This window comes from Merops nubicus, unplaced genomic scaffold, assembly GCF_000691845.1.
Source record: "Merops nubicus isolate BGI_N331 unplaced genomic scaffold, ASM69184v1 scaffold5658, whole genome shotgun sequence".
NCBI classification, from domain to species: domain Eukaryota; kingdom Metazoa; phylum Chordata; class Aves; order Coraciiformes; family Meropidae; genus Merops; species Merops nubicus.
Genome location: NW_008625010.1, coordinates 66,467 through 78,270, shown reverse-complemented (window position 1 = coordinate 78,270; position 11,804 = coordinate 66,467). Strand labels below are relative to the sequence as shown.

Sequence of the window (11,804 nt, the reverse complement as noted above, 5' to 3'; positions counted from 1 at the left end):
GCATGGGGGACTGGGAGGAAGAGAGAGGAAAAGGAGTGAAAGTCATTAAATAATTGAATTGCAATAAACTGATTTTTTTTTTTCTGGCTCATGGCAGTATTTCACTGTGTAAACTAGGAGGAAAAATAAACAGGGGATTTAGTAGTTTGGAAGTAGCTCAAAATTGAGCAGCCGTTGGATTTTCTGACACCTAACTCGAGATAGTCCAATGCTACCGACAGGATGTTCCTTAGGGATCCTTTCCATCAGCCCAGCTAGCAGCTCTGGCTAATTTCCTACCGTTTTTTCAGCAGGCTTATTTGCCAGACAAAAATACAACAGGCTGTCAGAACTGGATACCTCTGGGGACTGGCAATGATAATACAATACAAAATAGGATACCAACAGGTCAAAGGTTTCCATTTCACAGAGTACTCTAATGACTGAAAGTCATTATTGCTATGCAGTCTGTTTGAAAAGAGTAGATGGATCTCAGTTCAGTTTTTAATGGGCCAGTGTTACAGAAACAACCTCAAAAATTTGGCATCTTTGTTGTCAGTCTCATTAGAGAAGCCACAGAATAAATGGACAAGGATAATAAAGTCTTCTGCTGCTTTTGATCCTTTCAGGTCAAATCTGAGCGATGCTGGTTGAAGCCGTGTGTCTGTGTGGCAGGATTACCCTCACACTGCTCTCACTGTGTCTGCTCTCAGGATAAACAGATCTATTTGGCCCCTTGGTCACTGCAACTGTGAACTTGGCAGTTTTTGCCATCCCTACATTCACAGTTGCTGCTGTTGTTGTTTTGCAGATATCTTTTAAAAACAAAAAGGGAAACATTGTAGACCAGACTCTCTGTTGGCGTTTTTCCATCTGAGTTGGTGGAATTATGCCAACACCCACATCGTCTAAATATGCATTTTCTATCTCTGCTTTCTTCTGTCTCCATCCTTTTAAATGGAGATAGATGAAAACAAGTATAAAACATTAGGAATTATCTGGGGGGAATTGCCCAATACAGTAGTTGACTATTGTTGCTTGGGTTTTTTTTAAACTCACATTACTGTAGTGAAGAAGTGACCAACGCTTTCACTTCCCAGCGACCTGGTCCAGCACAGACATGACCACTGATATTTTCCTAGCAACTAGATTTCAGGCATGTGTAGCCAGTCCTTTGTGTTTTCTCTGCTTTCTCCTGGCAGATGAACCCAGCAGGTGCTATTTCCACGATGGTGATGGAGTGTGTGAGGAATTTGAGCAAATGACCAGCATCAAAGACTGTGGTGTTTACACTCCCAAAGGCTTCCTCGATCAGTGGGCTTCCAACGTCTCCGTCTCACATCACAGTGACCAGCAGTGTCCAGGATGGGTGGTCATTGGTCAGCCAGCAGCAACCCAGGTAAGGAAAGTATGATCTCTTGCCTGCCCTGGAAAGTGAAGTCTACCAGGGAGGAACCTCCATGAGTGTAGCTAAAAGGTTCAGTGTTCCTGTGCGATGTTACCCCTGCCTCTTAGCTTGGTGCCTCACTGAGGAAGGCCTCTGACAGCAGTTTCCATCTTTTTGAGCCTGATTAGTTGTGGTGAGTTGAAAATCAGTTCCAATCATCCAACTAAACTCCAGCTGAAGTTGTGGCCCACTTGATTCGATAAGCTGTGTAGGAGTCACCTCAAATAACTACCACCACCTAGAAGACTAGACAGGCTCTCTGCAGCTAGCACAGGGTACAGTCTTGTGTCAATGAGTTCTGAAGGCCAATGCTAAATAATACAAAAGAACCTTCTTTCTTTTTAATAGTTTTGTGTTTTCTGCCTCCCAGTTTCATAAAAGCACCCTATTGTTCTATTCTGATAAAGGTCCCATCCATTCCCAAAGCCATTCATCAGCCTGAACCCCCTTCTTACATGTCTTCTTTGTAACATAAATAGCTCCAGTTACCATAATTTCACCTTTTGTCTCCCTGAGAGAATTAGATCCAAATGAGTTCAAAAAGCCATTAGATAAATGCCTGGAAAACAGAGCTGTACACGATGCAGATGCAACAGTCCAGATGCAACCTGACTCAGGAAAGCCCATGGTGCTTATTGTTGGTCTTTTAGAGGATATAGCAGGGAAAGTATCATCACCTGTAAGAGCTGCTTAGCCTATTCCTCCTTCAGCATCCACTGTTGTCCTTTGCTAGAGATGGAGCAGTGGCTTAGGTGAACTTTTGGTCTGATGTGACTTTCTTACAGTCTAATTACCTGGGAGGTGTCTGGAGTGGGAAGTGCAGGGAGGGATGTCATGTTACAGATATGACAGGCAGATTTCTCCCTGAATAGTAAACACTAAGCATTTCCAGTTGGCTTGCAAGAGAAAACATCCTTATCCAAGAGACTTGGCCTTGTTCACATTGCACAAGTCTGTAACAAATTACTGACCAGGTCAGTTTTATATGCACAAAGCATGGTTAGCTGGCATGGCACCAAGACAGAATCCCGAGCCCAGTATTGCCTTTTTGTCATGGTCTCATTTATTATTGCACAGTGTGAAAGGAACTTTTCCCTGGATCCCTACCAGTGCCTTCGTAACGTCTTCCTCGTTCAAGCTCCCTGTGCTGTGGTACCAGGCAAAGCCCACTGTCTCCAGGTGCATGGCCCCAAGCCCTCTGTCCCCGTGCAGCCATTATGGAGACCTGCCCTGATTTTCTCCTGAAGCACTGGTAGAAATGTAGCCACACTCTGCAGTAGGTGACATACAGTCCCATGGTGGAAAAAACACCACCACACACACAACAGCAAGCCCTGCTGTGTAGCCACAACTCAGGAGTGTTTGTTGTACCCAGATGAGAGGAAGTTGTCACAGCCTCATAAAAAAAAAAAAAAAGGGGGAAAAAAATAAAAGAAGCTGTTGTATTTATAGGCAGAGCAGTAGGATATCACACACTGGCAGAATGAATGGGAACATGCCTCCTGTTATTGCCCAGCCTCTGGGGAGATAACTGTGTGCTATTTACTTCCAGCAAAAGGAATTCTTGCTTTAGCTCAGCTGGTCCTGTCACAGCAGTTTGAGTGCATGGGGTTCATCGACCTTTTTAATCATATATGTTGAGAAAGTCTTTGTTTTCCCCTGGAACAAGGCAGCCTCATCAGCTTTTGTAAGCACCTGACTTGTCACTCTGGAGAGGTTAGGTGGGGCAGCAGGTCATCAGTCTGTTAGCTGGCGGAGATGAAAATTAACCTAAGATCTCCTCTAATCACTGCATGTAATGATCACTGGTGTGTAAACATGTTTGGTTTCATTATCTGCACAAGCTTTGAGCCTTAGGGGTTTTTTGTATTGATGAAAGGAGCACCTTTCCTCACCCAGATATCTTTCAGAGGAGGTTGTGTGCTTGCTGGTGTTGTGCAAACTTTTCGTGTTGTTGCTGGGTAGTTTCCTGATTAATCAGAGTGGTATTTGTGTTGGCTTCTCATCAAGAATGCTGTGAAAGATACGTTTGAGTGTAGGGCACAGCAGTATATAGACTATATAAGCTGCCTGTTTGTTAGCTAGCCCCATTTCTCATAATTGCTCCAGTGATCTCAAGGTGCTTTAGAGCATTTTAAGCACATCCTTCATGATTTAAACTGTTTCTCATCCTTATGTATCTCAACAGCCATTTCTCTACATGGCTGTCGTAGTTTTGCCTAGGCTGTTTCTGGGGAGTGGGCACCACAGGTTGGTTTGTTATTGTCCTTTTTCTCACCAATATCTGCCTGTGGGCCCTTGTTCACTGTTGGGGGATTGTTTATGAGCACAAGCTGGAGAACATTTTCCTATTATTGTAGGGTTGCTTCTGCAGACTGACCACCCCACACCTGTTTGCTCAGCTCACTCAAGACATCGCCTGTTCTGCAGAGTTGGTTGTTCCTTAGAAGCAGGTGCCCACGCTTGCTTGTTGTTTTGAGATGGATCTTACATGTGCTTTCTTACTCGTTAGTATGAGGCTGCTGAATGGCAACATGCTAAGGGAGGAAAAAAAAAAGTTCACAGTATAAGATTTGTTTTGAACAACAAAATGCTTACAAAGAATGACACAGTCTTGGCGAAGAGATACACATTTGAGAAATGGAAAGGTCAAACAACTCCCCCCTCCCCCAGACAATCACTCTTTCTACAGAAGCAAGACTGATAGACAACCATTTCTACTTTTCTGGCAGCCACCCTTCAGTGCTGATTAAGAAATATTCTCAGTACTGACAGCATCATATTTAGAGCCAAAGAGGACCAGTCAGCAACATCTCACCAGCACAGAAACGCGAGCATCAGTGCAGGGTATTTTTACAGTTTGATTTCTGATCTGGCATCCTCCACAGATCTTGAAGCAGACGTGGCTCAGTACCTGTTGTCAGCTGCAGGAGGAATTCAGCAGTAAGGGCTTTACACACTCTTGGGCTGCTCTTTTGCCTACCACTCTTGCTGTGAGTTTGTAAACAGCCTCCCCTTGCCATCCACTGCGTGTGAAGTATTATCGGTGTTGATGTACTGGCTGCGTGGGGTTTTCTGCAGCACTGTTTATTTCTTGGGGCCTCTCTTGTGCTAAAGATTATTGATGCTAGCATTAAGTCATCAGCTGGTGGATGCTGGCAAAGACTACAAAAAGGCAGGAGCACTGAGCAGATTTATGCTAGCTGAAGGACAGATCTAGTAGGTATAAACAGACAGACAAAGGGTGCTTCAGCTGATCTGCTTTGTGAATAGCTGCAATTCTTCTGTATTGGAAGACCCCAGGGACTTATTTTTGTGACTGGTTTGTGCCCATCTAGGGTCAACTTCCTCGTTACCCACAGGAGGGGGTGGGACATGACCTCCTGACACCAAGTTAGACACACTTGGGCTCAACAAGACATGGATTTAAAAAAAAACAACTTGTGGCCTATGTGAACAGTCCCTGTTGTATCATCCCTGTTGAAGCTGCATCAATGAAGAGTGTGAAGTAGGAACAAGTAGTGTGGATAAGGTCACTGTGAAAGGCTGGCTGTCCTGTAGGGTTCAAGAAACCAGGGTCTTGCAGTGGCCTTAGCTGATGTTCTCATGGCACACCACTTTTGTACTGCCACAGTGCAGACTGGGTGACTGCATTAGTTTATGTCAGTCTCTCTTTCTAGACTAGGTTGTACTTGGCAGGAAGGGTTTGGATATTTGCTAAAATGTCCTTTCTCTACAGACGTGCTTTTGGAGGAAGCTTCTGACAGGCCTGCTTCAGGAGGGCAGCTACACCATGACTTGAGTGAGAAGCAGTCAGGAGGGTGCAGACCAACCACAGGAGGGTGGAGGTGCCATCTCTCCTTTCCTCTTGCTGGTGGCTCTCCTGCTTTTGGAAAACTGATTAATCTGCAGTTTTGCTTTGGGTCTTTATAAGAGAGAGTTATAAGAAGGGACTAATGGATCTTTAGGTGGCTTATTGCTGACCTTGTTCCTCCTGGCACAGCAACGTGTGCTTAAGACTTGGAAGTTGCTGTGTGCATTGGTGATTTAGAGGGCCAGTCCCCCAGGAGCTATGGCTTTCATTGCATTTCTTCCAAGTTGTGCAGAAGTTGTTTAGACCAAGTAACTATATATCTATTAAAATCCTTTTTTTTCACCCTGCTATTGTGTGAGCTTGGTTTTCCCCTGTATGGAAAAAGCCACACAGCTCGGGCACAGTTAACCAAAAGGGGACTCTTTTCCAAGGCTGCTGGGCACAGACAGATCCTGGGATTCGTTCTTGTTCCCAGACTGACAAACACACCCTGTTCTCCTCTGGGTACCCCACGGGGGCTGCTATGGAGTAAGAAGTTGTGGAAGAGGATTCTCATTACATCTTTCCCACAAACAGAGGCCCCCTCCTGCCCCTATTGCAGTTCCCACAATTGCACTCATCCAGACTCACTGCAACAAACCTCTTCTTCCACCAGCAGCAGAGAGATGTCTAGAATTGCAGGATGGCTGAAATTGCCCACAGAAGAAGACAGGAGCACAACAATATTCTGAACACTAGAAGAAATAACGTGGTAGAGCAAGGGCTCCAAGAGTGGTAAGAAAATATTGTAAGAAAATGGAAGAGAAAGATTATGAAGTTCTCCATGCAGTTTTATTCTGTCTCATAAATATAACACTGAAGGTAATTCCCCAAAGATCCAGCAAAGCCAACAAATAGAGTAATCTTGAACAGGAGTGGAAAGAGAGGAAACCTGCAACTTTTAATGGAGAAGCCATTCCTCTCCTTTGGGGTGATCTTGCTGAGAAGAGGGAGGGTGTCTGTCTGTCGGCTCTGCAAGTGGCCCTTTTTGAACTTCCCAATTCACAGCCAAGTCCTGTTGCTCTTCAATGGTAAGAGTTTTGTTGTGGTTGGAGGGATAAAAAAAATCCCCATTTTTAATAAGATGATTTGCTTTGCAAATGTCTTTGTTATTTATAACCGAGCCAGGCTTTGAACCACTAATGTCTGGAGGATGAGGGCAGAATCCCACTAAGAAAAACCATTAATGGAGGAACCATGAGTGATCAGAGACCAGTTTTGGAAAAAGATGAACTGGACACTGTGCACAAACTGTCTCAAGAGGAATGTAGGTTTGCTGTACGCATCTGAGCTAATTTCCAGTACTGGCTGATCCCCCAAAAGGCTTCAGCTTAGGTTACAGAGTCTCCAAGTCTAAAGTTAGTTCAAGGGGGTCCAAAGCTTCTTTATTTCAGTCTTCCCTTGGATACTACAGACTTGTCAATTTGGTCTTTTGCCTGAAGGCTGGAGAGTTGCATCACGAGCCTGTCCCTGACCATCAGGCCAGCTTGGGCTGGAATACTCCTTCCTTGGCTTAAGTGATTATATTTTTTCATATTTTTCCACTGTACAGGGATTAATTAAGCCTTATCACAGCCACACTGCTTGGTTTCTGTTCCATTTAATAGAGGTGGAAACCGGAGCACAGAAAGGTAAAGCTACCGTTCAAGGATTAGTCTTCAATATCCTTCAGAGATGTTGCAGGCACTGAGCACTACTGAGCTTAGGCCTTCCCAGGACAAGGAAGTTCAGGACATCTTGAAAGGGGAATGTTCATATCTTAAATAAAAAAGAAACTGTTCAGAGACTGTTGAGAGTCACTGGTAGCAGAGACATGGAAGAGGTTTGGTGTCACTGAATCTGCATTTTAACTCCATCAGCCACCTCACATCACCACATTTGTGAATTAATCAGTCTTTATCCTAGCACAGTTTGGCTGTTCATTCCCAGTACAAAAGGGCTGGAAAATTGTCCCACCAACTCCTTGCTTTGATGGCTTGAAAACTTGTTTCCCACTTGATTTCCTGGGAAAGCTGGATTTTGCAGCCTTTCTGCCAAAGGAACTCCACTGGTCCTTATTTGCAGGTCTGTGCTGCTGCCTTGCCTCGTTGGAGGAGGTGATCCATGCAAAGGGTCCACACCAAAGTGAGGGGTGCTACAAAGATGTGTGCTAACATCAGTACCACAGCTTCTGATCAAGAATGATCTCAGTGGTTTTGGGAGGTCTCTGAAGCAAAATAAAATGAAAAATGGCTTTCTAGGTAGGATGGCTTGAAAAAGACTCAGTTGCAGAGAGATGGCTGAGAAAGAGCATTGCACTTGAAGCTGAGACAGAGCTGGCTGGTGAAAAGGAGATGCTGCCTGTCACCTGGCTGCCTGCTCCCTGCTAGGACAGACAGTGATTCCCAGCCTCTCCCCCTTCTGCCCCAGTGTCTTCCAGTGCTCCTTCGCTCGTGGCAGTAGTAAACCAGCAGACCCCATGGCTGATGTCATAGCCTCTGGCAGATTTGTGTAAGGAGAGGACAGAAAGAACACAATGAGATGTCAGAGGAGATTCCAAGCAATTTTGCCAAACACTCAAGGGATATTTTTTCTTTCCACTCCCCTCCCCCCCTTAGTTTTTAGAATAAATTTTCAAGAGCACATATGCAAGTCATCTAAGGGAAACAGAACAGTGAGTACCAGGGGCTGGTACACTGTGTTCCCTTTGTGTACTGTAGAGAAAATAGATAAAAGAAACAAAGGATGATGCAGAGAGCAAAGCAGCCATCAGTACTCTCAGAGAGGTTCAATCTGACCTTTTCAGAGATGAAGGTCAAACCAAAAATCCTTAGGTGCCGGAAATTGGTCCCATCTTCCTAGAACCAGGAGACATTTACCACTAACGAAATGAGAACAGAATTCCATGCCATTTGTTGTTGCTAGAGGCAAGAAGAAAGGCAAGAAAGGAATATTGTCTTGGATAATAACGACGATGTGCTTCTTTAGGAAGTAACTTACCATTTTATGATCCTATCTGCTGTACACTCAGCCACACACCCAGATTACACGTGGTAACAGAAACGAGCTCGGACCCCCCTGGCAGGGCAGACCCCACGACAGCGGCGGTGCTCGTTAGCAAGAGCTCTTCTGAAAGGAGACCCCCCTCCTTGGCCCTTGCCCCTCAACCTGCCAGTCTCTCCGTCTGCCTTTGCTGCTCACGAGCCTTTAGATGCAGAGCATGTCCAGCCGCAAGCGTGGGATAACTCTCCTGCATCCCATCCGGGTTGTTTGTCTTGGGTCCCTCTCCATTCAGAGCGGAATGATTTTGCATAAATGCATCGACACGTCTGCTTTGTTCATGCATGAAGGGCTGTCGGCATCTCTCCTCCCGCCCCCGCCCCGGCCATCTTCCCCCTGCCCCCCTGGCATGTATTTTCACCAGCTTTTGCATGATTTCCCTGTGAGACAGCAAATAAACCTGCTTAAAGCCTTGCCAGTCGGTCAAGCACAGTTAAAAATACTCAGTCGATTATTTTGGATAGAATTAAAACAAGTGATCGGAAGGAGGGGATGGAAAAGGGTGCAAGAGCAAAGCTGTAATGGCCTTTGTTGTGTAATTTGGTTTCATGTTCTGCACAAGGAAACATGTGAAATATGTAAACAGAGCTCTCCAGGATTGTACTGTAGCTACAAAGCCGCAGATATAGAGGCAGGCAGGGTGCTGTTCTTCAGCAGAACGGAATGCCGTCCCCAAAACCACACCATCATTTCTTTAAGCTGAAAGTAAACTTTCTCATGCCAGGAGCAGAGAATTTATTTTTTCTTTTAAATGAAGGATTGTCTGTGATACTTGTTTGGAGTACTGTAGGCATTTTAGCCCACGTTGCCAGAAGAGACCTCGTCGTTTGAATGCCAATGGATTTTAGGGTGTTCATCTTAAGATGTCTCTTCGAGGCATTGGTTTTGGAGGATGGTGCTTACACATCACTGCCCCGGAGGTTTCTCAAGTCAATCCCTCCATCCCCACCTGCAAATAAATATCTGCTTTAAAAAATAAAAATAAAAATAGAACTGGGGATCAAAAAACTCCTGAGCTCCACTAAATCTCTCCTGAATCGTGCTGCCTTTATTGGAGCCTGTTGAGGAATCTCAAATCCATGTTCATTTTTGGAAGTACTGCCTCTAAAGTTGGAGGATCACTGTTTCCTCTGAGGTCATTTCAGTGGTAAATCTGATAAGGAGGCATGATGCACCAGGTCTGGTAAGTGGGCCCAGCTCCCCCTGCTATCAGCAGGAGCCTCCCCCAGACCTGGGCTTCCACCGTCGCCTCAGGGTCTGTCTGCAAACCCTAATGCGTGCCAGGAAATGGTTATTTGTGTGGTCAGTGCTATTATCTGTCTGTGCATGTACCTCCTCATGGGGGAAAGCCCTCATTTCTTGAGTACATCAAGTTCTGCTTAGCCGTTTTGGTCATTGGGCCAAAGTCCTTATGCTTAGCACTTCAGGCAGGGGATCTTATTTTCCCATTTTTTTGGTAATTAACAGCTGTATTGTCACTCTCAGAAAAGACAAGTTTTTTTTTTCTGAGAGGGGAAGCTAAAGCACAGGGTAGAGAAGACCTTCTTCTGCAACCTGCTCTGGCTGAACCTGCTTTAGCAGGGGGGTTGGACTAGATGAACTCCAGAGGTTCCTTCCAACCCCCACCATTCTGTGGTTTTGTGATTCTTTCCACTTATCTCCATCCAAATATCTTTGAAAAATCTGCCCTTCCATCAGAACAGATCTGTTCCTAGTGCGCTGCACTGTGTTTGCACCATGACCCTTACCTGCTGGTAAAGAAAAGCTTCTCTGTGTGGAAATTTAACCACTTCCCAGTGGTTGTTCCTGGTGGGCAACGCCAAGCCTTGGCAGTGGTGAATTCCTTCATCCCATGTGGTCACAGTCTGTCCTCAGGGAGCCTGCTCCTGTGAGGCAGTGAGGCTGAAGGAGCTGTGAGCTTCTTCTCACAGACAACATGTCTGTACTTAATCCTCCAGTAACTTCTTTTGGGAGCAGCTGGGAGTTTCTGTGAGCTCCCTTACTAGCTTGGGACATCAAGGGTGAAATGCTCTAAGTCATATTTTGACTTAATCTGTTGGAGTTTGAGGTTCTGAGGTTATAGGGAAGTATCAGGCTTCCCCAGACATCTGCAGCCAAACCTTTGCTTGGGTGCAGACATGTGTAGACTGGAGGAAGCAACAGGCTGTTGTTCTATGGACCCTCCCTGGATGGTCCAGCTCATTCAGAGGGATTTGTTTGCATGTGGTGGTTTTGTTACTCGTCACTTGCAGTGGGGAAAGCCCGGCGAGGCGAGGGGGAACCTTCTGATTTGCATACCACAAGCCGTGCTTTCAGGTATGAAGAAAAACAAGCTGCAGGGTTTAATCTTAATAAATGCACGCTGATGTAGGGCTGACTGGTTGGATGGGAATCCGAAAGGCTTTGCATGCTGAGGTGTAACCGTGGTTGGCTCCCCAGGGCAGCCCATGGTAGTTGTGCTCTGTGCCCCCTGCCGCACGCACGCCCTGGGAGCCCCACCACAGCCTTTCCTCTTGCTATTAAATTCAAGGCCTCTTCCCAATGTATCATCTCCCTGGATGTAACCAATTAAGGCCTGTTGACAGCCCAGAGCAGACTTATACCCTTAGGATCAGAGGCATGTGTATGTCTTCATATAGGGAAGGACAACAACGGGGTGTCTGGCTGGCTCGCCGGGGGTGCGGCGTGGGAAGCCGAGCAGCGTGGGGAGGGAAAAGGAGCCATGGAGAGGGAGATTTGCACCCCCCGTTATCTCTGTGTGTGGAAATACTGTGTGAGGAGGGTTGTGTGTGGTTTACACAGAGTGTTTACATGGTCCATAACCGTAAACAAAGCTGGAAAGCATGATTTTAACTCTGGAAATAAAAGCACTGGAAACCCCTGGTTTTCTGCACATGAGAAAGTTTTGTTCTTTAAACACGCAGATGTTTTTCAATGAAAAATCACTCTTCTGACCTTTCCTGACTATGATCACGTGGTCAGAGCTGACATTAACCACTGCGCGGCTGTTTGCTTCTGCTGCAGGCGAAGCCTGGTGAGCAATCTGCAGAGCTCCTGGTAGCACCTCCCTTGTCTCACACCTCTTGGAAGCTGTCCCTGTGCCCCATATGCACTTGAGGCGGTTCAGAAGAGGTGGGGTTAGGTACAAGAATATTTAAGATCTACTCCTACCGTGCTAGAAATGAAGGCGTGATTTTTTTCCTTCATGACAGCTGAAAAAGATGTGGCTTGGTTTTTTCCCCTATTTGTCTCTCTTCCTATCAGAAATGTTGCCCAAATGCTTCTAAGTATCCTTGCTCTGATGGAGAATGCCTCACCCAGCAGAAGTTCTTTGGGGTATTGTTGGTGTTGCTTTTGGGCATTCTCTAACTAGCTGTGTGCTTTCCTCATCCAAGCAAACGTACAGGACCAGCTTTGGGAAGGCAGGAGGGGATGTTACCAACTGGACTGTAGCAAGCCTGGTCTTGCCTTACTTCACAGGAATGC

The 11,804-nt window shown here is 45.8% G+C and overlaps 1 protein-coding gene across 1 annotated transcript in view; it reads left to right on the top strand.

The window, feature by feature from the left end:
• Positions 1-1,181: 1,181 nt before the first annotated feature.
• The window catches only part of PAPPA (pregnancy-associated plasma protein A, pappalysin 1), a gene marked incomplete at its 5' end in the record, with an annotated part of 71,698 nt that continues 61,075 nt past the window's right edge, over positions 1,182-11,804 (top strand). The window contains one exon of the mRNA XM_008945526.1: positions 1,182-1,378. Within this exon, the coding sequence (XP_008943774.1) occupies positions 1,182-1,378 (197 nt within the window). The remainder of the gene's footprint in view (positions 1,379-11,804) is intronic.